A 24,172-nucleotide genomic window follows, 5' to 3' on the forward strand; every position below is an offset into this window, starting at 1 on the left:
CACATAACAATGTATGTATAAATTTTTGTATGAGAGACTAACTTGAATTGTAAGCTTTCACTTAAACTACAACAATAAAACAACAAACAAACAAACAAAAAAAAACACTAAGTTTACCAACCCTTATCTTATGGGCTCTTGAATGAACAAAAGACTACTCCTCCAGCAGTCTCACCGAGATGATTTAATCCCAGGAACACCAGTCCCTTGGAAATCCTTCCCTGACCCCTGGTCCAGGTCAGATCCCTGTAAGATGCTCTCATGTCTCTCTGTTTGTCATCTTCATTGCTTTTATTACAAGGACAGCTCTACATTTACTTATATGATAATTTGATTAGTGGCTGGCTCTCCCACTAAACTGTAAGTTCTCTGAGGATACAAACCATGCCTGATTTTTGGTCATAAAAATAATCTGTTGTTCTATCCCTGGTGCTTGGTATAGGGCCTGGAGAAGGATGTCATACTTGGTAAAGTAGAGCGTGCCCAGTAGATACTAGTTGAATGAAGGCATTCACAAATCTTACCCATGCAAGCCCAATCTGTTAGTGTGATTCAGTCTGGTGGCTTTTAAGCTGATTTTTCTAGTAGCAGAACCTTGTTTGTGAAAAGGAAAAGTGGAAAGTCCCTGTGTTTTATAAAAAAGGCAAAAATGGCACTCTCCCTGTCTTGCTTCCCTGCCCTGTTGTTTGAAATCCCTTGTTTAGTCCCATGCCTTCAGATGAGGAAACAAAGAGGTGTTCCTGGGCCCAGTGCTGTGACCCTGGCTTCCTGTGGTATGTTACTAGGGAAACAGAGGTGGTCTGCAGCAGCACTGGGCAGTTTCTCCGGCCCTCTGGTGTTCCAGGCACATCACTCCCAGGTAGTGTGGGGGATATGAGCTGGAAAGAGGCTTGCAGCTTGACACTTGTTCACTGTCTAGAAAATCCAAGCTAAAAAGCACTAAGGCAGGCATGCTTTCCTCATTTTCTGAAGATAAAAAGCAGTCTCAGCTCTCTAATCTCTGCTTTGACTTCCTAGCAGGAAAGCTAGATAAACTTACATAAATTAGTCTTTCAAGGCAACCCAAGTCTTTCTAAATGTAGAGACCCTGTGCAGCTGGCCCGCAAGAGCCTGTTTAACTCAAGGCCTTTAACTCTCATACTGATCATACTACCAGGCCCTCAGTTCAAAAGCTTCTCTATTGTTTGGGCTCAAGAAGAGACATCTCCCCCTTCCTTCACCTCTGTGGCATGAAACGGATTCTTTATCTTAGTTTTATCACCACCAAACTCCCAGCAGCCACAAAAGTCCTTTTCTTTTCCCATTCCCCCTTCCCCCACCACCACCCTGTACTTCAGTGTCCACCCCCACCCAGCAGTGAGCAGCACCAGCAGGAAGCCTCTGGGGTGGCCTGAGCTGCAGCTCTCAAATGGGACGTTTGTGTGTGAGAACCTAATTTCCTTATTCCCTCCATGGTCAGCCAGATGTGTCTAGCAGCCAAACAACAGAATTTTCATCAAGTATTGTGATTCTCCTGTCGGTGATCATGATATCCCACACGGGGGGAAGCACTGGAGGCTGTCTGAAAGCAAATAGTAATAACAGTCAGGGGCTAATCTCCCTGCGGGGCCCCTGCTGCCCAGCCCCTGTGCCAAGGGCCTTTGCCCTCTCAGCCGCCCTGCCTGCTGTGCTCAGCCCACACTGCTCCCAGCCCTGGGCATGGGACTCATGGTCAGCCATTCTCGTGTTCTGCCTGCACCTTTTATAAAGCTTTGATTATTGTTCATAGAAGAGCAGGAGATTAAAAAGTTTTATAAACAGGAGTTATGTCATAGGCTACTGATCTACATGTGTACCTTGCTGTGTTCCTCCTTGCTGCAGCGCTAAGGTTCATGTATAATATTGAGAGTTCAGGCCTGAGACTCCCAGATGTGCAAATGGCAAATGCTCTGTAGGGTGCTTGAAGGCCAGGGTGACGGGCGTGGTAGGGGAGGAAGTGAGAGGAGCTGGAAGGATCGGCCAAAGCACCAAATTATCTCAGATGGACTTGTCACCTTCCAAAGGGCAGGCTGGGTCTAACTCTAGGAGAGGCTTGGTAAACATATAATAAGGAAACATCTATATTCATGTTAATTTTAAAAATTTTTCAAAACTCAAATTTTCAAATATTGAACATAGAAATTAATTGGCTGGAGAATGTAGTTTCTGTGTGAGTCTTAAGATCTAAATCACAACAGACCTTTTTTTCTGAGTATCTGTGACGTCTGCTCAGTCTCTCCCATGCCAATGGTAATAAAACTTACCATTGACAGAATTGTGTGGGGCTGGGCATATTACAAATACCACCTCGTTTGACTGAATCTTCTCGTCCACCCTACAAGGTGGAGGTGACTTTCATTTTACAATGTAGTAATCCAAAGCCCAGGTCATTCAGCAATGAAGTGAGAGAACCAGGATTGGAACACAGAAATGTCTGGCTCCAAAGCCCAAGTTCAGCAGCAGTAACTGATTCCTCCTGGGCAATCAGCAGTCCTGGGGCCCATCCATCATGTGGGGCATCAATCATTTGTGTAAAATGTTTGTTTTTTGTTGCAAAATTTGTTGCCTTATGATTGCCATTGTTTCTGCTGCAAGATGGCTAGTTGAGTCCCCTCCTGAGCCTGTGTGAATGGGTTCCATCAGAGTCCATCAGGGGAAGCTGCACCCTGCCTGCAGTGGGCCACGAGAAATTATCTGGTTCAACCATTGTCCCATCTGAAAGCACTCAGAAAACATGCAGAGGTCTGAGATCATGAACACTGGGATTGTTGGAGATGTACACAATCCTGCCCTGGTTGCCCCCAGACATAGGCATCCAGGCTTGGAGGCTGCCTCTCCAACCAGGAAGTGCCTGTGGAGTGTGGGAGTGGAGCCTGGACGGCCCTGAGGGAGAAGCCCAAGTGCATATTTGCTCAGAGTGTTCTTCACCTGAGAGAGTAAGACATGAGATTGTCTAACCCAAGACTCTGTCCCAAGCACCTCGATGGAGCCCAGCCTGCCTGTCAGCCCTCTCTTCAGTGATTGTTGCCTCTCGCCATCAACCATGCCTTTCTGCCCAGCAGCCCCCATCTCACCTTCAGGGGCTAGAGCCGAATGAGCAGGGGAGGGACCATAGTAAGCAAAGAGAGCAAAATGAAAGTTTTGAAAGGGACACACAGATCATGTATGGCTAGGCTACTGTAAGGACTTTGGCTTTTATTCTGAATGACGTGAGAGGAGTGATATGATCTCTGCATCTTAAATTTTAACAGAATTACTCAGGCTATTGTGTTGAGAAGAGATTGGGGTAGGCAAGGGCAGAAGCAGGGTGATCAGTTAAGCAACGATTGCAATAATCCAGGCAAAAAATGGTGGTGACTTGGACCAGGAAGGTGGCAATGGTGGTAGTGAGAACTGGTTAGATTCTGGATATAGTTTGAAAGCTGAGCCAGCAAGAGTTACTGATAATTAAAAGTGGGGCAACGTCACTGATTTTGGCTTGAGAAACAGGGATAATGGAGTTGCCATTAATTGAGGTGGGGAAGACTTAGGGATAAAGAGTATCAAGAGCTCAGTTTTGGATTCCTCCCCTAAACTTATTCCTTTACCTTAAATGTCTTTGTGAGTGATACTACGGAGCATCTATCTTTCCAATTCCTGCATTTCTTACAGACCCCGTGGAACCTCTCTAGCCCCATTTCCTAGCGTGCACCCAGGACTTTAGGAATCCTAACCTTGGACCTTTCCTGCCTCGGTGCCTTTGCACATGCAGTTCCCTCTGTCTGGATGTCCTTTACCCCTTACACCCCTGGAACATCTGCTCCCTTTAAGACAACCCCAGTGTCACTCCCTTATGAAGCCTTTCCCAATCCTGCCACCTGCAGGGCAAGTTGCTCTGTGCTCCCACCAAACTTGAGCCTGTTCTCTCAAGAAGCCCATGACTTCTTTCATGCTTTAGCCAAAGATTAGACAGGCCTATAATACAAAACGAGACTAAATGGGCACACCAGCCCAGGGGCAAGGACGAGAAGGCAGGAGGGGACAGAAAAGCTGATAATGAGGAACCCAAAGTCGAGAAGGGGTGAGTGTTGACATGTCATGGGGGAGGCAACCAGTGTCACAAAACGTGTATTAATTGTTTAATGAGAAACTAATTTGGTCTGTAAAACCCTCATCTAAAATACAAAAAAAAGTTGAGAAGTTAGAGGGTTGACCTGTTGTGGGGTTGTTAACCAATGTCATAAAACAATATGTGTACTACTGTTTCACGAGAAACTATTTGTTCTGTAAGCCTTCACCTGAGGTACAATAAAAAATAAAAAAATACAAAGAACAACAACAACAACAACAAAAAAGCCCTTGACTTCTTGAGGGAATTAGGATAGTAGAATTTGAGTCACTCACCATGGGCAGTGTCTGTAGAATGAATAGTGGAATAACTGGGTGTTTTCACCTTTCCCCAGCTTGCCATCACTCATAAACCTATGTATATGTCTAATCCATACTGTTTCTTGGGCTTTATAAGTTTTCTATTCGAAGGTATTAGAATAGGATTTAACTTGAACCACCCTAAGCTTCCAGGGATGCCCCAGGTGTTGGTGTCTTGTGGCTGCTCATACTCCCATGAGTTTTAATCCTTTCAGTTTCCTCATGTGGAAACTGCTCATCCCTCTAGCTCTCTCTCTTCAGGGCTTTGTATGGCCTTGTTTCATTCTCTCTGAGTACATTCCAGTTGCAGTGTGAGGGCAGAAAGTATGTTTTCACCCCCTTTTCCCTCCCAGTGGAGCTGAGCATTTTCTGGCCCTTTGACTCCATTAACTTGCTGGACCAGTGTTTTCAGAGAATAGACTATGGGACTCTTAGAGCCCTTTCTGGAACCAAAACTGACAGTGCAGAGCCCATCACCACAGAATAAAGATTAGATTCTCTTGCCCCAAGCTAGTTATCTAACCAATGCATAAATGTATGGGGACGTGTCCAAGGAGCATGTCTACCTCTCCATCTGACCTCTCTTTACCTCCACTCCTAGTTTGTGTCTTCTGCCTCTGCAAGTTTCATTTTCCCTTAAGAACTTATTCCTCTTTCTTCAACCCATAACTATTTCTTCATTCCCAGTCATGGGCACTGTTTTCAGTTCAAGATGAGCCACCTTGCTTCCTTCCCACGTCCACCTTCTGCTTCCATAGGAGGCTTCCCTGGATCCATCTGCCTTGGAGAAACTAGTTTTTGTGTTTTTTTCAGTGTAACCCCCTTGGAACTTTGAGATTTCCTGTTGTGTCTTATTCTCAGGTATTGGGAAGAATGTGGTGTGTGAGAAGGCAGCAACCTCAGTGGATGCCTTCCGGATGGTGACAGCCTCACGCTACTACCCGCAGCTGATGAGCCTGGTAGGGAATGTGCTGCGCTTCCTGCCTGCCTTCGTGCGTATGAAGCAGTTGATTGCGGAGCACTACGTGGGTGCAGTGATGATCTGCGATGCCCGCATCTACTCGGGCAGCCTGCTCAGCCCCAGCTATGGCTGGATCTGTGACGAGCTCATGGGTGGTGGGGGCCTGCACACCATGGGCACCTACATTGTGGATCTGCTGACCCACCTGACTGGCCGGAGAGCTGAGAAGGTGCATGGGCTGCTGAAGACCTTCGTGAGGCAGAATGCCGCTATCCGTGGCATCCGGCACGTCACCAGCGATGACTTCTGCTTCTTCCAAATGCTCATGGGTGGGGGGGTGTGCAGCACAGTGACGCTCAACTTCAACATGCCAGGTGCCTTTGTGCACGAAGTCATGGTGGTGGGCTCTGCGGGACGCCTTGTCGCTCGGGGGGCTGACCTGTATGGGCAGAAGAACTCTGCCACACAAGAGGAGCTGCTACTGAGGGACTCATTGGCCGTGGGTGCGGGGCTGCCCGAGCAGGGGCCACAAGATGTCCCGCTGCTCTACCTGAAGGGCATGGTGTACATGGTGCAGGCCCTGCGCCAGTCCTTCCAGGGGCAGGGTGACCGCCGCACCTGGGACCACTCCCCTGTTGCCATGGCCGCCTCATTCGAGGACGGGTTGTATATGCAGAGTGTGGTGGATGCTATCAAACGGTCAAGTCGATCCGGGGAGTGGGAGGCTGTGGAGGTGCTGACAGAGGAGCCCGACGCCAACCAGAACCTGTGTGAGGTGCTCCAGCGGAATAACCTGTAAGCCTGCATATGGGCTCCCTGCCATGGGGCATGGGGACCAAGAGCCGTGGCAGGAGAGCGTTGCCATAGCAGAGATGGTGGCTTTTGTTTAACAAGTCTGCCTGCGTCAGGTCTGGGTGAAGCCTAAGGTGATTCTTGGCACACACCCTCTCCATCCCCTTATTTATCCCTCAGACTGGCAGGCCAGGGAATGTTCTGTTGACCTGGGGCAGTACAGTGCGTGCAGGTGGTGCGGCCGCCAGGTCTCTGAATAGTTACACTGGGGAGTAGGGCCCGCAAAAGCTTGACTTGTGGGCTTCTCCAGCCTGATTTGTGGCCCTACGGGGGTAAGAAAGCACATCCGACAGCCAGCTTGGCTGATCCTTCAGCCTGAGGAGAAAGGACAAGAAGCCTTGTTTCCATGCCCTTTCTGGGCTGGGGCATCTCAGGAATGGTGAGGGCAGGGTGTCACCCCTTGGGGATCCTCCCCTTCCTTCGCGACCAGGCCCTTCAGGCCTCCAGGCTGCCCCTTCCCTGGAGGGGAGGAGGGGATTTCTTAATTAGGTAAGCTCTCAGGGGCTATTTAAGTGACCCTGATTTGGCAGAGAGGAAACAAGGGAGAGGTTTAGAACATCTGATAAATGTTAATAAAGTCAGAGAATATGACATGGCATGTGTTTTTTTGGTTTTTGTTTGTGTGGTAGGTTGGGTTTTTGTTTGTCTTTAATAATGAAAGCCTTGTTTGTTGCTATACATTGTTTAGATTTCCCTCCTCAGCTCCTCAGCAGGTCTGAGCCTGGCATGGGCCTATCAATTTCCTGTGGGCGGCTCTGGCCACAGCCCTGCCCTTGTCGCTGTGTTTATTCCCTCATGGCCGAGTCCTAAGATCCCTCCAAACAAATGGCTTTCTTCAGAGAGCAGGACTCAAGACTCCCTGATGGGGCTCTGTGGGGCCTACCGTTTTAGGGCGACAGTTTGGGGCCTCGAGGTCAGGAGGGAGTTCTGTTTTTGAGATCATGGAATTGGCACCAAGGGAATCTCAGGAGAGAGGAGGTGAGGAGGGAAGCTGGAGGGAACAGGCTTGAGGAGGAAGAGTCTAAGCACTGGCCCCTGAAGCAGTTTAGCTGAAAGCTGCCTGAGCCAGCCAGCCATCCTTTTATGAACTGTGTTCCCCACAGGGATAGTCTTTTTACCTTGTAAGTCAGAGGTGGGGTGAGTGTTGGGAGAAGACCCTTCAATCCCTTTTGTTTCCTTGTCTCACTTTGCCAGCCTGCCAGGATTGTTAATCCTGGACCAAACTCTGTTCCATTCTCTAACCTTCCCTTTCTGCTCTGCCCTGGGCTCCTTGCCAGAAAGGCTTAGGGAGGGCTTCCTTTTCCTCTTGGTACCCCTTATAGAAGTCACCAGGCTTGTTGTCCTGGTTGCAGACATTATCCTTTTGAGATAAAATAACAATGAGTAGTGTTGGACTATATTTACTGCATGCTCGGCACTCCCAGGGTAAACAGTTCATGTGCTTTGTTTTAATCTCCAAACAACTCTATGAGGTTGTAGTATTAATATTCCCATTGTTCATGTTAGAAAACTGAGGCACAGAGGGCCAAAGTTACTTGCCTTGTATAAGTTAAGTGATGAAGCCAAGACCCAGTCAGGACCACCTAACTACAGGGCCTGACCCGAACTACCTGTTTCTCCAGCACCTGTGAATTCTCAGACTCTTGACTGCGTGTATGTTGCTCCCCCCCACCCCCACTAGGGTCATCATCCAGATTAGTGCCTCCTCCCTACAGCTGGAGTCAGCCTGGCCTGAGCTAGGTGGTGGACTGCAGAGACCCCACTGCCTGGCAAGATGCTGACAGAGTCAAGAGTTAAAGAGGGAGTATCCCCACCCCCATCCCCCACAGTGGTCACACCTCAGGTCAGTCCCTTGGTGTCCTACTGCATCCACCCTAAATTTGGGAATTAACCCAGAAAACACACATCCATTGGGCCCAGCCCAGATGCCTCTGTGCAAGAAACTGCCATGTTGTTGACCCAGAATGGCACTTAGGTTTTAGAGGAATCTGCCACCAGCGCTTTTGTTTACCAAGGCAGATTCCTAGATTCCTGGGGTAAATTCCAGTGGCATTTGTGCAGGGCTACTTTTATGAGCACCCCAGGCCCTCTGGCAACACCCCCAGAACCTAGATCCATGACCAGAGGAGTAGGAGATGGGCCTTGAAGTGGTGCACATGCATGCCTGTGGCCACGGAAGCCAGCAGCGTTTTGTCCCAGAAGTGACCGAGCCTGCAACTGTGGTTCCAGGCTTGTCCTGCAGCGCCCCCTACTGGAGGAAGGCAGTATCACCACCTCCCAGAACCTATTTCCCAAATCTTAGGATGTCAACCAACCTTTCTCTGGTCAAAGTAAACAAAGTTTTACTAGGCCAGTGAAAATGTATTAAACCTCTTAGAGTTTTCTCTCTGGTGCAGCAACCAGGTAAGAACTTCCAAAATACTTGTTGCTTACTATCCAACTCCAAACCAAATCTAGGCCTTGTACTCACCTAGACAGTGACAGCCTCCTCACCTCCCTGTCCCCAATCTCTTCCTCCCCATTCTGCCCTTCACACTGAAGCCCAAGCAATCTCTCCAGAATGTCAGGCCAAGATCCTTCCTTGTCTACACCACTTCTGCCAGGAAAAGGCACCAGAGGCTACTCCTTGGGCAAGGTCTGGTCCATTTGTGGCCTAGCAATAAATGGAAGGTGTTCCAAAGGCAGCCACTCTTGGGACAGTCAGATGAACTCTGCCACCTCAGAGGGGGTGGTCCCCAAATGCAAGTCAGACCAAATACAGGTCACCTCCCTAGGAGACAGGGAACAAGGGCAAACCCCTATTTCCCGTGGCCTCACAGACCCTTTCTCTGCTCCAAGTTCCTCCTTAGTCACCTCCCTCTTTATCCCCCACTGTCAGCCTGTCTGACCCTCAGATGCGTCTGCAGAGCCTTTAACTGAACAGAATCCAGGCCCCACCCCTCAGATTCTGATTCGGTGAGGTCTGGGGTGTTGGCCCAGGACTCTCTATTTTTGTCAAATGCCCAGGTGATTCAGATGACCAGTCAGGCTTTAAATCATGCACTGGGGAATCTCACAGTCTGAGAAAATGAAAAAAATGTTCATTGTCAGCAAGGCCAAGTTTCCAGCAAGTGGAGGCATGGCCCAAATTCTCCCCTGTACCTGAGGGCTAGGCCCAGAGGCTACTGCTCTGGTTCAGGCTTGGGGAGAGGGGAGCCACCAGTGGGGCAGGACAGTTACTTGTACTGAGGAGACAGCGGGGGCACAAGTGGGGCAGCACAGACACTCAGCATCTTGTCAATGTCCACCTGGGTTGATTTATCCACCTCAGCCTTCAGCTGGCTGCTGACCGCCAAGCTAGGCAGACCCCCAGGCTCCTCTCCAGCCTCTTCTGCCAGGGGATCCAGAATGCGGGTGGGAGGCACTAACATTTTGGGGCACGGCAAAGCGAGGCCTGAGCCCAGTTCACCTCCCATGGGCAGCGAGGCCTGCAGTTGCTCCACACCTGCCTCTTCGAGGACCAGGGCCAGCACCGACTCAGGCTCCATCTTGGCCTCAGCCTCCCTGTCCGCTTCCCCTGCCTGGTTCAGCTCAGGGTTGCAATAGTTGATGTACTGGTATAGGGGTCGCAGGCGCTGAGCCTTTCCTGCAAGGACCCAAGATGGGGCAGGGCTGGAGCACCAGGCTGTGCCATGTCAGGGGGACCAGCCGGCAGGGGAGAAAGGAGAGGCCCAGGGCTGCCACTCACGCTCGAGCCCCAAGGTCTCTGAGGGGGCACACACTGTGCTGACTGCAGCTGGGAATGCTGGGGCCCCCAGACTTTTGCGCTTCTTGGCTTTTTTGTGCTGTCTGGTAGATGGTGAGGGCTCCCTACCCTCCGGTTCTTCCTTCTGCAGCGGCAGCCCCAGTGGCAGCTCAGCTTCAGCCCTAGGATGGGCATGGTGACTAGCCCCTGGAAGGCTAGGGGACCAGAGCCATGGACAGGAGGCCTGAGGAGCCAGCCTGTGCCCAGAGCCTAGGGGATAGCCCTGCCTGCCCACCACCCAGGGCCAGATACCTGCCCCTTTCCTGGTCAGTGAGGCCCCCCCGGGCTGGCAGGGGCCCAGAGCATATGAGCTCAGTCCCCTCCAAGGCTTTCAGGCTCCCTCTCCCTTGGTGCTCTCTAACCAGGAATCTTGAGGGACAGAAGAGGTGGGAGGTGATGGTGGTGGCAGGGGTTAAGGGTATGCTCTGCAGGAGTGCAGGCTTTAGGATTCCTCCTGGGATATGAGCCCCACTTCCCATCCCTGCAGCTCCTTCCCTCTGAAAGCCCCCTCACTTGACCGGCTTCCTCTTCAGACCATGACTGGGCCTCACAATGGAAGCTAGGGGTCTGGGGCCTCTCTCCTCTAGGGCTTCCACCTCTGGCTTGAGCCTCTCCTCCTCCAGCTTGAGCTTCTCCTCCTGGAGCACTGGTTCTGAGGCTGGTCCTGTTGGACACTTGTCTTCACCCTGGGTCTGGCAGGCTTCAAGGGCTGGCATGAGACATTGGTCTCCTGTCACTGGGCACTAGAGGTGACACATAGGTTATTGGTCACCATGGCCAAATGATACAGGGATCGGACGTTAGAGCCAAACAGTAGACAAAGACCCAATAAGGGGCACCAGCCCGTGCCCCTTCCCGCCCTTAGAGCATGTCTTGGCAGTTAGAGGGTCAGGGTCGCCCAGAGTTCGGCCCTCCTGAGCGCCGCAGCCAAGTGTTTGAAGGCCAGACGGCCCAACGGTTACCTCGGAGCTCTGAACACGGCCACTGGGCGCCTCTGCGAGCAGTGTCAGCCCCATGGCTGTCCCCTCCTGGGCCCCGGGCCGCCTCTCGGCCCCTGCTGAGGCCATGGCTGCGCTGAGTCAGCGCATCCTCCACGGCAGCTTGTGGGGCGGACCCCACACCGACTCCCGAGACGCGCCGGGAAGCGAGGTTAGAGTTGGGAAGGGTGACTGGAGGCCGCTCCGCCCCACAGCGGGAACTACAAGCCCCAGAAGGCTTTGCACCAGCGGCACTGACCCCTAACCTCAGAGACGGAAGCTATTGTTGCCTGGCAACAGCAACTCCCGTCGAGTCGCTGCCACGGGCGGTGGAACAGCTCCGAAGAGGCCGCTGCCCAGGTGTTGCAGGGAAGGGGCTGCGAACGGGCCAGGGAAGTGGGCTAGTATCAGAGGCAGCGGGCGCAGGCCGGAGCCGAGGTGCGGGACGGGGTACGAGTAGGGGGCCGGGAATGGAGGGCATGGGTGGGGTCAGGGTCGGGGTCAAGGGGGGAAGCGCGAGACTGGGCAAGAGGGTCTGGGTCTGGGAATGCGCAGCCTGGCACGCCTCGGGGCATTTTTGCAGGGCGGCGACATGTGCGAAGGCCCGTCTCGCATCTCGGGACCCATCCCCCCGGACCCTACGCTCTGTCCCGACTACTACCGGCGGCCGGCCTCGGGTGAGTGGGGGCGGGCCGCGGCGAAAGGGGGCTCGGGGGACGGCCTCCGCTCCTCACCGAGCCCCGCGCTCCACCTCGCCCCACTCCTCAGCCCAAGGGCGCCTTGAGGGAAACGCGCCGAAGCTGGACCTGCTGACATCGGACCCAGACCTGGACGCTGCCCCTCCCCGGGGCCCCCGCATCGGTCCCGGAGCCCGAGAGATCCTGGAACGTGGTCGGCGCGGTGTGGGGGCCGTGCTGCTGCAACTCGGGAGTATCTCCCTAACCCCAAGGGCCTCTCCAAAGAGTAAGTCCCGGGAAGAAGGGGCAATGAGGCGGATAGGAGGTCAAAAACGAGATCAAAAGCCTCAGCTTCTTCTTCCCCGACCCGCGCCCAGGCTTTTGCCTCTCCGAGGCTCAGTTTCCCCAACTATAAAAGAAGGAAAACAATACACTACCTCCTCTCAGGAAAGAACTGAACGAGGCAGTCCCTGGGAAGCCTCAGCTTCATGCATTCGTGCATCAAAGCAACGGTGTTTATTGGATGCCTAGTGTGTGCCAGGCCTTATAGGTGCTAGGAAGCCAGGGTTGAAGACAGGCATGGGTCATCATGAGTCAAGGTGGGAGACAACAAACAGGTGGACAGATTAATGTACAAGATGATTAATGGTATACTTCACAATAAAAACGTAAAATGTAATCAGGCATAGAAGATGATTACTATGTAAGGAAGGAAACAAGATGATGAGGCGGAGTGTGTGTGTAGGATCTAACTTAGGTGAAGAGGTCAGGAAGATCTTTCTGTAAGAGGCAGGGTGTGGGCCTGTGTGTGAACTGGTGTGAGTTGGATTGAATGAGCTGTACATAGGACAGGGCCTGGCAGCATCTCTTCCCCAGGGAAGGACACAAAAGACCATGAGAAGGAGAACCTGAGACGTATCAAGGAGATACAGAGGCGCTTCTGGGAGCAGGAGCGCAGCCGGGAGCAGTGCCAGCCCAGGCCCCTGAAGGCTCTGTGGCGTTCGCCCAAGTATGACAAAGTGGAGTCCCGGGTCAAGGCCCAGCTGCAGGTACCTGCCTTGGGGAGTGAGAAGTATTTCTCATCTTGTTGATCAACAGGCAGTTATACCCTGAACTAGTTTATTAGAAGGCATGAAAAATCACAAGGGACTTGGGTAACAGAGGACTAAGAGATACTTGGACCTGCTGCAGGGTAGGGCTGGGAGCCTTCTCAGAAGTGGTGATGGTTGGGCTGATCCTGAGGGACAAGTAAGAATTAGGCAAGGGGAGAGTAGGAGAGAATGTTCCATAGAGATGGAGCCTTACAGAGGCCAGAGGGTGAAACTCACTGTAAGGGGAGAAGAGCACAGGTTAGGCTAAGAAGTCAGCTAGACTGCCATCATAAAGGGCCACACAAGCCATTTTCAGCCTTTATTTTTGAAGGCAGTGGGAAGGGCAGGGTGGAGGCGTGGGGGTAGGGTATGTCTTGAGTAGATAAGTGGCACCATTCCCCTATCCAGGGACCTCAGGAGCAGGTGTAGGGTTGAGGGTTGAGACAACAGCAAGGTCTCACGTGGATGTGCTGAGGTCAAAGCGTTTGTGGGACTGCCATGGGGTGAGAGTATGTCCCGGAAACGGATGGTTATTCAGGTCTGGATCTCAGGAATGAGACTCAGGTTACTGAAGATCAGATTGAGGACAGTGGGACAAAGAGAAGTGACTCCTGGATTAGAGAGCTTGGAAGTCAGCTGTCAGTGACCTTAAGGAGCCAGAGCCAGGAAGCTTGGCTAGGAAAGGAAGAGAGAGTAGTAGCTGGGGCGAGGACTGAGGTAGAAGGAGGGATGCTGTGCTGTTTTCTTAAAGATGTGAGAAAAACATGTTGATGAGAAGTGTTCCTTCAAGAGGGAGTAGGCCCATAGGGATGGGGATAGAGATCCTGAGAAGCAGGAGGAACAGAGGCATGGTCTTGTGGCTTGAGACCCTGACCTCAGCCTGAATGATCCCTCTGCTGTGCCCTGCCCTCCAGGAGCCTGGCCCTGCTTCTGGGACAGAACATGCCCACTTCCTGAGGGCACACTCCCGCTGTGGCCCTGGGCTTCCACCACCCCGTCCCCAGCTAATCCCACCAGATCCTAGTGCTAAGGTGAGAGGATGCATGGGAGCTGGGAGAAGGTTGGGCAGGGGTTCAGGTGGGCTCAGAGGCATAACACCGTGCTGTCTGCCCCATGATGCTTTTCATGCCTTGCAGGGTCCAGGCCTAGGTGTGGACTTCATTAGCCACAATGCTCGCACTGCCAAGAGGGCCCCCCGGCGGCATTCTTGTTCACTGCAGGTCCTGGCACAGGTGCTGGAACAGCAACGGCAAGCCCAGGAGCACTACAACGCTACACAGAAGGGCCATGTGCCCCATTAGTAGGTCCTACAGCCCAATGCCCAGGGTGAGGGGCGCCTATGGAGGGCAGGAGCCAACCTGTGCTCTGGGGTCATCAACCCTGAGTCGGTGTATCCGCAGCTTGTTGGAGCGTAGGGATCTGTGGCGGCGGGAGGCTGAAGCCCGTCAGCATAGCCAGCCGGACCCTGCCATGCCCCCCGGGCACACTCGCATGCCTGAGAACCAGCGGCTAGAGACACTGAGTTCTCTGCTCCAGAGTGAGTACTTGGGCAAGGGTGGCTGGATGCGGACCCACTGGGGACCATGCACCCCTGCCCAGCCCTCACTGTTTCTGGGATGCCCTGTAGGCCAGAGCCAACTGCTTCGTGAGCTGGTATTGCTGCCTGCTGGGGCAGACTCACTGAGAGCTCAGGGCCACCGTGCTGAGCTGGACCAGAAGCTGGTGCAAGTAGAGGAGGCCATCAGGATCTTTTCCCGCCCCAAGGTCTTCGTGAAGATGGATGCCTGAACCCCTTTGTGGGGGTAGCATCAGAGGCCCATGCTGAGGATTGCCACATGGCTGCAAAGGGCAGGGTTGGGCCCCGTCACAGAGCGGAGGTCTGAAGGCAGGAGCAGTAGGGTGGGCAGTACCCCCTAGAGCACTCTTCCCAGGCACCACTGGCTATGAAAGGACCAGTCCAGCTGCTTCACCCTTTGTCAACATTAAACATTTTGTACACAGCTGAGTCTGCTTCCATAAAAGCTTTTCTTGCCCTAGAAATGCCAAGCCTGGTGGCCCTCCTGCCACTTGACTGCAAGAAGGCTTCCCCACTGCCTTCATCACTCCTGCTTCATGTCCAGGCAGAAGGCAGGCTGTGGGATCAGGGAGGAGGCTGGGCCTGGGACATAGAAGGACCATGGCTGCATTTGTAGAAAACTTTTAATGTTCCCCAGGCTGAGAGGGCCCTGTGAGCAAGCTAAAAATCCCAACCACGGAAGTTTCTGCCATGCCCCAGCAGCTTGGAGTGGCAAGGGGCTAAGTATCTGCCTGTCAGAGGCTGAAGCCACTACCATCTCCTTGAATGCTACTCCCCCAGCCAGAGCTCGCCTGCTCCTGATCATCCAGGGAGGGCAGAGAGCTGCGAGCACCGGGAGGTGAACGGCCGGGGTGCAGGTTCCAGCATGGGGATCTCTGGGACAACCCATTGGAACAGGGAGGCTGGCAGTTCTCAATGACCAGGTCACTGTTGTCATCGTCAGGCTCAGGAAGCCCAGGCTGAGCAGAGGGAAGCCCTGCCAGACGCCCAGATGCCCCCCGTACCACATTATTGCGCTGGTTGGCTGGCTTGACAGTGACAATGAGGTTGTGGCTGTTGGCAACCATCATGTCCGTCACCTGATCCAAGGTCTTCCCAGCCACTTCAATGCCATTGACCTCGAGGATCTCATCACTGACTGCCAGCAGCCCTGTACGCTCAGCCAGGCCCCCTCGTACCAGGCGTGAGATAAAGATGCCTGGAACCCTCTCCAAGCCCTGGGGAGCCACACGCACACTCATGCCATCTCGGATGTAGAAGCCTAGAGGGCGATCTGAACCATGCTTGTGCAGTCGCACCCGCCGGTGGGTCTCAGGCAGTAGGTCCACGTCTATAACAGACGAAACCTGGCGGAAATCTTGGGGTAGGCTGATGAGCAGGGGTGGCCGGGTACGAAGGGGTGCCACCGGCCGCAGCAGGAGTCCTTTCTTGCGCCGTTGCAGGGAGTTGGAGGCAAAGGCCAGGCCACTGGAGTTAGCTTCTGCTGTAGGAGACGGGGATGCTGAGATCAGAGACCCTAATCTTCCACTTGTGCCCTCCAGGGGCCACTAAGTCCCTGGGGAAGGGGGCACTGTAACTATTTCCTACCGCTTGTAGGTCAGGTCAAGGGCAGGGACTGCAGAGGGTGAGGCCTGGGTGCCCTGGGCATGGACTAACCTGCCTTGTCACCCTTCCCCACAGAGGCTGCCCCACCCCCATCCCCTAGTCCCCTCACCCCGCTTCTGCACCAGCAGACGCAGCGGTGGGGGCCCGCTGGCCAGGGCACGGTGCAGGCTGTCGTCGTTGGTGAGGGGCAGCAGGTCGCCGTGAGCATCCGTATAGCCTAGCAGCACGTCCAGACCCGGGATCTGGTGCATGGCACGCAGCAACCGCGAGAACTCCTGGAAGCCGCTCACCGAAGCGCGAGGCAGCGCGAAGCGTCGGAACTCGGCATCGAACTGGAGGCCAAGGGTGGAGGGAGAGGAGGGGTCAGGCCGGAGCCTGCACCTCTTTCTCACCTCAGGTCCAAGGGGGTGGGAAATGAGAAAGATCAGGCAGCCACAACGGACACAGCTTTGAGCCCAGACCTCAGCTCCAGTACCCGGACGCTGTCCAAGGTCTTATCCCTGCCCTCCAGGTGCCCAGCCCACAGAGGAACTTTGGAGGCCGGCCGTGGAAGGAGGGAGGATGAATGAGGGAAGGCAAGCCGAAAAGCCAGAGAATGCAGCGTAGGGGGTACAGGAAGGAAAAGTGGTGGGGACCAAGGAGCCGGGAAAAGGGGGATGAGGGAATTGGAAGCGTCTAGGGCCGAGGCCGGAGCCGAGGCCGAGGGACCCTTACTTTGCTCTTCACCTCGACGATGCTGTCGGGACTGCACGCTGGGGTCCTCTGCGGTCTAGCCATGGCGGGGCCGGGCTGGCCGGGGACGGTGCCCAAGGCGGCCCGCCGAGGCGCCGGTAGACAGCCCGGCCAGCCGGCCCGCGCCGCCCCTCCCCTGGCGGTAGCGCTCGCCCCGCACCCCCATCCGGACCGTGACGTCACGAGGCAGCGACAGAGTGGAACGCGGAGTCCACGTTTCCTAGGAAACAGAGATGGGGGTGGGGAAGTCTTCCTCTGCTCTTACGTCATTACGCTACGGTCCGCGTGTCACCGGAATCTGAAGGAGGTAGGGCTCCGCCAATCCGAGGGCAGGGTAAGGGAAGTGATATTTATTGAACTCTTGTCTTTCCACTGGAAACTGAATCCTAATAAATATTAGCTGAACCCCTGACGGTCACACAGCACCCAACTGGCTTCGAGCCAATTCGCTCGGACTATCCTTGGTCGTGGCCTCCGAGCCAACCCTTGGTCCCTTCTTGCCCGGTACCACCGGAGTCTTGATTAGCGGCCGAAACGTCGGGCCGCTACTAGGAGAGTTGGAATTGGACCGGTACCCCGTCAACCAAACATCAGGGTTAAACGGAAGTTCACGAGCAGGACGCACTTGTGCGCACGCGCAGCCACGCACATGGGCAGGGCCTTGGTTCGATCCCGCCCAACCTTCATTCGCTTCCTTTTCCGATGGGAGGCGGGGCCTGGGCGCCCGCGGGAAACTTGCGTCCGGTGTTGCGCTAGCTGCGACGGCTGTTATGGCGGGCTTGGGGAGTCTGATCCTACGGCCCTGGATTCGAGAGCTGGTATTGGGGTTAGAGGCACTGTCTGGTCCGCGGGCTGGGCAACTGCTCGAGGTGAGGCCTTCCCCCCTGCCCAGGCCCAGAGACCGGGGCGGCCTGTGTGGTACGATTGACGCTTGTCGCCGCCGCTAGGTACTACAGGAGGCTGAGGCCCCGGGTCCGTCCCGCGCCCCTGACGCGTTGTTTGTTGGGGCTGCGCTGCTTGTGTCCGATGGGACCCACAGTATCCGATGCCTGTTGACGCGAAAGGCCCTGAACACCTCGGACTGGTGAGAAGCGCCGCGGGGCCAGTTTGAGGCTTGAGCCCAAGGTGGGCGGGGCTTGTGTTGAGCGGGGCTAGGCAGTGAGGGTCGCGCTTGCCACAGGGAGAAGGAGTTCGGTTTCCGCGGGACTGAGGGCCGGCTGCTGCTACTGCAAGACTGCGGGGTCCGCGTTCAGGTCTCCGAGCGCGGCGCGGTGAGTGATGATGCTGACTTGGGCGGGTTACTGGGTCTTGCTTTTCCTGACAACACCTGAGAGTCGCGCCTGAACTCACTCCTCCAGCCTGCGGAGTTCTACCTCCAGGTGGAACGCTTCAGCCTGCTGCCCACGGAGCAGCCCCTGATACGGGTGGCTGGTTGGTAAGTGATGCTGCCATCCTCCACCAGCCCTTCCCCTCAAGGCCTGGACAGCGTTGGCATGAGCCTTTGGGTGAGAAAGCTTGGGCCCCCAGTGACATTGACTACCTACCACACTCCTCTTTCCCCCAGCAACCAGGACCCGGAGGTGCAGAAAAAGCTCTGTGACTGCCTTGAGTGAGTGTGGGGTTGGGCTCTGGGGCCAAGTGTGGGCTGGTAGGGGTTGGCACATCTGGATAGACAAGCCTCAGGGTTGCTCCTCAGATGTGTCTACTTTGTTTCTATAGGGAACACCTGTCAGAGTCCACCTCCCCCAACCCAGGTAATGGTAGGGGTTGGCCAGTGACCCTAACTCCCCATGAAGTGATCTCTCCAACCACCACCCTTTGCTTCCTCAATAAGCTCTTTTCCCCATCTATCCTACTCTTCCTCCTCTATGAGCTTCGGCCCATCCCCTGGTCCCCTGTCCCCAGGCCTGACACTGTCCCAGCTTCTGGATGAGGTGCAGGAGGACCAGGAGCATCGAGGGGCGCTGGTGCGCTTGGCTGAGAGCTGCCTGATGCTGGCAGGCCCTCAAACAGCAGCCCCCCTCACCCGCTGGGCCGCCTCACGCCGCAGGGCCACGGTCAGTCTGAGGCTTCCCTTGGGAAACGTCTGGGTGAGGAGTTTGGCAAGGACCAGGCTGAGAATTCGTGTTCCACAGGGAGAAGCTGTGTACACTGTCCCCAGTCTGTGGCTGTGCATCTCTCAGGATGACCAGCAAATCCTGAGCTCTCTGGGTCCAGGTCAGAGGGCACAGGGTAAGGGAGGCTGGAGAGGTCAAGGGGGAACCTGGGTCACAGGGCCCACAGCGTTGATAAGCCTCCCCTGAATTCCCAGGCCCTAAGCTGCCCCCACCAGACCCGGCTCTGCAGGACCTATCTCTGACCCTGACTTCCTCTCCTTCCTCCTCTCCCAGTTCCTCAGGTGAGGTGGTGTTCCAGCCATAAGCACTCACTGCTCACTCAGGGTCCCAGAGTGTGCAGGATGCTGTGAAAGGGTGCACAGCCGGGCGGGGGATGAACACAGTCCCTACAGACCTGCCCAAGCTCACAGGCCACTCAGCTGGTCTGAGCTGGGAGTGAACACCTTTCTCAGGAACTCCTCCGGAACTCCCCAGCCACGTGCGGTCAGAGGAAAGCAGTGCCAGCATCAGCCTTTTGCCTGCCCTGTCCTTGGCTGCTCCAGACCCAGTGCAGAGGGACAACTCCCAAGCCCTACCAGCCATCTGCTCAACCCCTGGTCCCTTTCCCTTCTGCCCCCCACACCTCAGCTCCTTATACCCCAGTGGTGTATCCAACTCCCCACTCCTGAGCTGCACTCCCAGTCTCTTGCCCCTTGGCCGTGTCCCCAGTCCACACAAGGCCCGTGTGACCAGGGCTCAGAAACCTAGTTTGGAATTCAAGGAGCTAGGGTTGTCCCACCAGAATCAGCAGCCCTCTCCAAGGACCAATGCTACCAAGGAAGCCCTGGATCCCAGCCCTGTCTGGGTGAGCACAGCCTTTCTACAAGTGGAGAGTGGAATGGGGAGGACCTTGGGTAGAACTGGAAGGGGTGGTAGGGTAGCGTTGGATGGGGTTGGGGTCTTATTCGCTCCTCCCTAGACATTATAACCCCTTCAGGATCCACCAAAGAGGCATCGTGATGGTTCTGCCTTCCAATACGAGTACGAGCCACCCTGCACTTCCCTCTGTGCCCGGGTCCAAGCTGCCAGGTGAGTGCCTGGGGCTGCCCCACTCTGTTAGTCACTAGCTCCAATCTGTACTGATCTGCAGCCATGGTTCTCTCCTCAGACTCCCTCCTGAGCTTGTGGCCTGGGCCTTGCGCTTTCTAATGGAGCCACCACCAGAGTCTGAACTAACAGGTGTGAGGCCCATGTGAGCATGTGGGAGTATGTGTGCACATAAGGTCATGCCTGTGGGTGGATAAACAGAGCTTTGCACTGTGCTGTGAGTTTTTTAATAAAATAATCTCATGCGGCAGGAGGGAAGAGGGTCAGGGTTTGGGACCGCCGCCTCTTTGGTCTGTGGCTGGGGAGGGTAGGCTCTGCTCAGGGCTGGAGGGCTCTGTGGGCTGTGGGGGCAGAGGCTTGGCTCCAGAGCCAGGTCCTGCAAGGGCAGACGGAGAGAGGATGAGTCAGGGCTGGGCTGAGCAGACCTGCCAACACCCTCACAACTGGCCCTGGCCCCCACTTACCTAGGCTTGGGGACAGGGTCGCCTCGAGCTTTGGCCTGCGCTTGAGGACAGGGGAGCGCTGTAGCCGCAGGGGCCGCTCTGAGGGGCATAAAAAGGCTTGGGGTGGGTTGTTAAGGGCTTGTCTGTCCAGCCCCAGCCCCTCTCCCCTATTTCCAGTGGGTGCACACACACACAACACAAGCATAGTTGCCTTCAGGGGCCTCCCCATCCACTGTGCCCTCCCACCTCTGGTAGAAGTTTGCTGTGCAGGAGGTGGGGTCAGGGCCAGTAGGAATGGCCTGTTCTCAGACCCTTGGCCTTTTGGCTCCCTGATTTCTCAACCCCTCACACTACCAGCCCCTCACCACCCCCCATCTGCACCCTGGGACTCAAGCACACATGGAGGTGTCTCCCCTCACCAGCAGGGGCCTGGAGCTGGTCCTCATGCACAGACACTGCTCGTCGCCCTGCTGAGAGAGGCCGTGGCCTCAGCTGGCCATCTGGGGGATGCCAGGGTGTCAGGGTATGGCCGCAACAGCTGCACCCACTGGGACCCCTTGCCTCCCACCTTCAGGGTCCCCTAGTCCCCATCCCAGGCCTGGGCTAGGGAGAAGGGTACCTGCCTACCTTCATTCCTGGGGCCCAAGCAAGGATCCTCTGGGAGGCCCAGGCTGTCCGGGGAGGGGCTGGCTCTTCGGGGGCTTGGGCTGGGACATGGGGAGGGAGGGCCTGGACCATCCTGTTCGCCCCAGCCACGACCCCTCAGCTCCGCATTCAGCTGCTGCCCTAGAGTCTTCCAGGAGGCGGGCTCAGGCCCTTGGCCCCCTGGGCCAGGTCTGCACGAGGGGTCTGCAGGGAGAGGGGTGTCACCTAGTGCCAGGTGTTGGAGGTGAGCCTGACCAATGGTCTAACCCCTTCTTGCCTGCCCCTGCACTTCCCCAACACACACATATTCACCCACACTCACCTGCAGACACAGAGTGTGTCCGAGACTTAATCGAGATGGGAGGAGCCTCCGTGGAGCTGTCCATAATGTCACCTGCAAGGCGGGGCTGGGGGCTCAGGCCACAGACCTTGTGGGTGGAAGGAAAACCTGGCCTCTCCCCCAGAAGAGCAGGTGCCTTGGAGTCTATCTTTAGGGACATATTCTCCTCCCAAATGCAGTTCCCTACCTTGGGGTCCCACTCACCATCAGAGCCAGCCTTCTTGATCTCTCCATCTTTGCTCTGTAGGAAACAGGGTAGTCAAATTCCAGCCCTGCCTCATCCCACTCCACCCTCACCCAAGCCCTGTCCTTTTGTTCATTCTTTTTCTTATAACTCAGCCACAGAATTGTCCACCATGGGCTGGGCAAGAATATGGCAAACCCAGTCCCAGTCTTCTTAAGAGCTCACAGTCTGGGGTGGTGGACAGTTAACAGACACAGAAACGTTCACTTTCATAGACACACAGATAATATGGTATTTTAGTTCTGTGATGACTTTTCACACGTCAGTGTTTCTAAATTCAGGCTGAATTTCCCTTTATGGGTGTTTCTTGTTTTCCTGAAAAGCTATCATTAAATGGATGGTACCCAGGGCTGTGGTTCTTATTAGGGACTGTGATCAGAGAGCAGTATTAGAAGGGTGACCATGGAAGGGAGTCAGGGAAGGTCCATAGAGAAGCACAGGGATGGATGAGGAGGGACTCAGTGAGACTGCAGGTGGTGAGAAGCTGGAGGGGGGCAAGTAGCAGTTCCAGAGGAAAGACCATGTAGGGACTCTGAGGTACAACCCAGGGTGGAGAGCAGTGAAGTCAAAGAGGTGACCAGGGTTGAGACCCCATGGGGCCTTGAAGCAGGGTTAGTGGTCTGGGAAATCTCGAGAGGAAGCCCTGAAGAACTTGATGTTTAAATTGTAGGTGACAGGGTCAGATTTGATCTGCAGAAAAAGGATTATTCCAGGTCCAAGGAGGAAATATCAGTGACCTGGGCCAGGGCAGAGGCCAAGAGGGGAGAAAGGTTGGATCTGATTACTATTTTGAGGGTGGGGGGAAGAGTGGAACTGATGATTAGACCTGTCTGTGTGCCACATGAGTCTCCTCTCCTGGTCACATATATCATCCACAGGCTGCCACAAGCCATGTCACCTGCCCCTCACTTCACAGTTATGCCCCCCCACCCCAACTCACTTGCTTCCTCTTGCCTTCGGCACCCCCGCTGCCTCGGCTCACACCAATCCTCTGCAGCATCACTTGTACACGCTGTTCAAAGGATGGTGCCAGCTCTGTGTCTCTCCGCTCCAGGGGCCGCCGCTGGAGACAGAGATGCCCAAGTAGGGAAGGGTCCCACTACCCTCAGTTCCAGAAGAGCCCTCACCTGTCATCAGGCCTCACCTTGTCAGGTCTGTCACCCAATGCTGCCTCCTCCTCCTCAGCAGGCAACAGTATCATCGAGTAGGCCTTGCTATCCCGTGTGTAGCGTGGCCGGCTCCTGCGGGCAGGGTCAGGGCTGCTGGTGCCCCCCTCAGCCCCACCAGGCTCCTCACCACGGCCTGGGCGGGCTGGTGGCCGCAGCAGGTCCCCAAGTGTGGCTTTCCGGCCGCGGGGAGCTGCCCCAGGGCTGGTCTCTAGATCAGGCCGTGGCCCTCGTGCTGAACGAGGCTTCTTGAAGGCAAAGAGGGTGCCCAGCTTCTTTCGCAGTGTGCGGGGGACAGGAGTGGTACCTCCCTCAGTGGCCGGGTCCTCCTCAAGGGCCCAGCTGTGGGAACACCCTGAAGTGAGTGGGAAGATCCGCTGGGCTTCCCACCCTCTCCCACTCCCTGAAACTGTCCCTCGCTCACAGGCGATCCTGATGTATCAGTCTTTTGGAGAAGAATTCCTCTACACCCTCGTCCACGCGGGCACTGAGCCCATTCCCTTCCTGCGGGAGGGCTGGGGGTACCTGGGGGACATTGTGGGGTCAAAGATCAGGGTCAGGTGCAACTGTGGCTCCTCACCCCTTCTCCTGTCTAGCAGCCCAGTCTAGGTAACTCCAGGACCTGGTACTGGGGTGACCCTAGGGGGCTGCTGATGGCCCTCCCACTGGTGGGCGGAGACGCTGGATTTCACACACCCCTCACCCATTGGTGGCCTGGCACGCACCCAGCCCACACTCATTCTTGTCACACGCCCTGAGCCACACAGTCACCAGTAGGCTGGCACCCACGCGCCCCCCTAGGTCCCACGGTCCCATTTGCCACCCCCTCTGCTCTAAACAGTTCCCTGCAGTGCCCCCCACCCCCACCCCACCCAGCCTGCTGCCGCCTTAGCAGCGCCGGCTGCTGCGTCAGACCCTCTGGGGGGCCTCAAGCCGGCTCCTCCCCCCTCTGCCCAGCGCTCACTGCCCCCGCCGGGACCCAAGCCCCTACATACATCTCCCCACACATACACCCGCTGAACGTGCAGCAGACTCAGGATTGGCCCTGCGGCCCGGCTGCCCCCGGGAGCCCAATATCTTCCAGTAACCCTTGGGGAGGGAGGGCAAGATGGACATCCTCTCTCGCACATCCAGCGGTGCCAACCCAAGGCAGAGTCCTCGAACTCAACACGCACACCTATGGCCCCGCACGGGCATGCTCTGGGGTGGGGGGTGGCCAGAAAGAATCCCGGACGGGGCTGCCTCCTCACGACCAGGTGATCTTGGGCCGCCACCACCCACCTCCCTGCTGGTCATCCTACTTGAGGAACGAACGGACCACTCATGACCCCCGATCCCACGAGCTCCAGAGTTGGGGGAGGGCGCTCACCTGGGGGCCCCCCGGTGGCGGGCGGTGGTGGTGCTGGCGGCGGGGCCGTGGCCGGGCCCGAGTCGGATGGCGCAGGGGCTGC

General features: G+C 55.6%; 6 protein-coding genes across 7 annotated transcripts in view; 3 read left to right on the plus strand and 3 right to left on the minus strand.

The window, feature by feature from the left end:
• GFOD2 (Gfo/Idh/MocA-like oxidoreductase domain containing 2) overlaps positions 1-6,778 on the plus strand; it is a 35,549-nt gene extending 28,771 nt beyond the window's left edge. Inside the window, exon 3 of the mRNA XM_004371480.3 lies at positions 5,287-6,778. Coding sequence (XP_004371537.2) covers positions 5,287-6,185 — 899 coding nt within the window. The 3' untranslated portion in view covers positions 6,186-6,778. The remainder of the gene's footprint in view (positions 1-5,286) is intronic.
• Positions 6,779-9,422: 2,644 nt separating this feature from the next.
• Positions 9,423-11,089, minus strand: CUNH16orf86 (chromosome unknown C16orf86 homolog). Its single transcript, XM_004371481.2, has 4 exons — positions 10,985-11,089; positions 10,536-10,765; positions 9,966-10,186; positions 9,423-9,863 (listed from the first exon to the last, which is right to left on the minus strand). Exons 1-4 carry the CDS (start codon positions 11,087-11,089, stop codon positions 9,454-9,456), a joined length of 966 nt encoding a protein of 321 aa, XP_004371538.1. The 3' UTR covers positions 9,423-9,453.
• Positions 11,090-11,576: 487 nt separating this feature from the next.
• Positions 11,577-14,555, plus strand: ENKD1 (enkurin domain containing 1). Its single transcript, XM_004371482.2, has 7 exons — positions 11,577-11,676; positions 11,768-11,962; positions 12,553-12,725; positions 13,682-13,798; positions 13,904-14,067; positions 14,168-14,304; positions 14,395-14,555. The coding sequence occupies exons 1-7, from the start codon at positions 11,592-11,594 to the stop codon at positions 14,553-14,555; spliced, it is 1,032 nt and encodes a 343-aa protein (XP_004371539.1). The 5' UTR covers positions 11,577-11,591.
• A 392-nt stretch (positions 14,556-14,947) lies between these two features.
• PARD6A (par-6 family cell polarity regulator alpha) lies at positions 14,948-16,811 on the minus strand. Of its 2 annotated transcripts, none has more exons than XM_004371483.2 (3): positions 16,663-16,811; positions 16,058-16,280; positions 14,948-15,826 (listed from the first exon to the last, which is right to left on the minus strand). In XM_004371483.2, exons 1-3 carry the CDS (start codon positions 16,723-16,725, stop codon positions 15,078-15,080), a joined length of 1,035 nt encoding a protein of 344 aa, XP_004371540.1. In that variant the 5' UTR covers positions 16,726-16,811; the 3' UTR covers positions 14,948-15,077. The 2 variants fall into 2 exon arrangements, with proteins under 2 accessions (XP_004371540.1, XP_012409648.1); XM_012554194.1 differs by having other exon boundaries at positions 14,948-15,823; positions 16,663-16,810.
• A 594-nt stretch (positions 16,812-17,405) lies between these two features.
• On the plus strand, positions 17,406-20,074 carry ACD (ACD shelterin complex subunit and telomerase recruitment factor). Its single transcript, XM_023726824.1, is given in 12 exon segments — positions 17,406-17,549; positions 17,628-17,771; positions 17,865-17,951; positions 18,039-18,115; positions 18,245-18,289; positions 18,400-18,434; positions 18,586-18,737; positions 18,816-18,912; positions 18,992-19,078; positions 19,250-19,641; positions 19,774-19,865; positions 19,945-20,074. Coding segments are annotated over 12 exon segments (1,395 nt in total). The 5' UTR covers positions 17,406-17,450; the 3' UTR covers positions 20,033-20,074.
• Positions 19,834-24,172, minus strand: part of CARMIL2 (capping protein regulator and myosin 1 linker 2) — a 12,491-nt gene continuing 8,152 nt past the window's right edge. The window contains exons 30-38 of the mRNA XM_023726771.1: positions 24,023-24,168; positions 23,146-23,246; positions 22,700-23,063; positions 22,496-22,618; positions 21,516-21,552; positions 21,294-21,365; positions 20,954-21,175; positions 20,348-20,425; positions 19,834-20,259 (exon numbers count right to left, since the gene is read on the minus strand). Coding sequence (XP_023582539.1) covers positions 20,147-20,259; positions 20,348-20,425; positions 20,954-21,175; positions 21,294-21,365; positions 21,516-21,552; positions 22,496-22,618; positions 22,700-23,063; positions 23,146-23,246; positions 24,023-24,168 — 1,256 coding nt within the window. The 3' untranslated portion in view covers positions 19,834-20,146. The remainder of the gene's footprint in view (positions 20,260-20,347; positions 20,426-20,953; positions 21,176-21,293; positions 21,366-21,515; positions 21,553-22,495; positions 22,619-22,699; positions 23,064-23,145; positions 23,247-24,022; positions 24,169-24,172) is intronic.

The sequence above is a fragment of the Trichechus manatus genome, unplaced genomic scaffold (assembly GCF_000243295.1).
Source record: "Trichechus manatus latirostris isolate Lorelei unplaced genomic scaffold, TriManLat1.0 scaffold00014, whole genome shotgun sequence".
NCBI classification, from domain to species: Eukaryota; Metazoa; Chordata; class Mammalia; order Sirenia; family Trichechidae; genus Trichechus; species Trichechus manatus.

Bases quoted from the DNA above. Each gene is read 5' to 3' on its own strand.
- CUNH16orf86 (XM_004371481.2), bottom strand. From the start codon at position 11,089: ATGGCCTCAGCAGGGGCCGAGAGGCGGCCCGGGGCCCAGGAGGGGACA. The intron at 10,766-10,984 runs GTAACCGTTGGG...TGTCACCTCTAG, and splicing joins GCCGTGTTCAGAGCTCCGAG to TGCCCAGTGACAGGAGACCA. The intron at 10,187-10,535 runs GTGAGGGGGCTT...TCCATGGCTCTG, and splicing joins CTGAAGAGGAAGCCGGTCAA to GTCCCCTAGCCTTCCAGGGG.
- ENKD1 (XM_004371482.2), top strand. From the start codon at position 11,592: ATGTGCGAAGGCCCGTCTCGCATCTCGGGACCCATCCCCCCGGACCCT. The intron at 13,799-13,903 runs GTGAGAGGATGC...CATGCCTTGCAG, and splicing joins CACCAGATCCTAGTGCTAAG to GGTCCAGGCCTAGGTGTGGA. The intron at 14,305-14,394 runs GTGAGTACTTGG...GATGCCCTGTAG, and splicing joins ACTGAGTTCTCTGCTCCAGA to GCCAGAGCCAACTGCTTCGT.
- PARD6A (XM_004371483.2), bottom strand. From the start codon at position 16,725: ATGGCTAGACCGCAGAGGACCCCAGCGTGCAGTCCCGACAGCATCGTC. The intron at 16,281-16,662 runs GTAAGGGTCCCT...CTTGGCCTCCAG, and splicing joins TCGTCGAGGTGAAGAGCAAA to TTCGATGCCGAGTTCCGACG. The intron at 15,827-16,057 runs GTGAGGGGACTA...CGTCTCCTACAG, and splicing joins TCTGCTGGTGCAGAAGCGGG to CAGAAGCTAACTCCAGTGGC.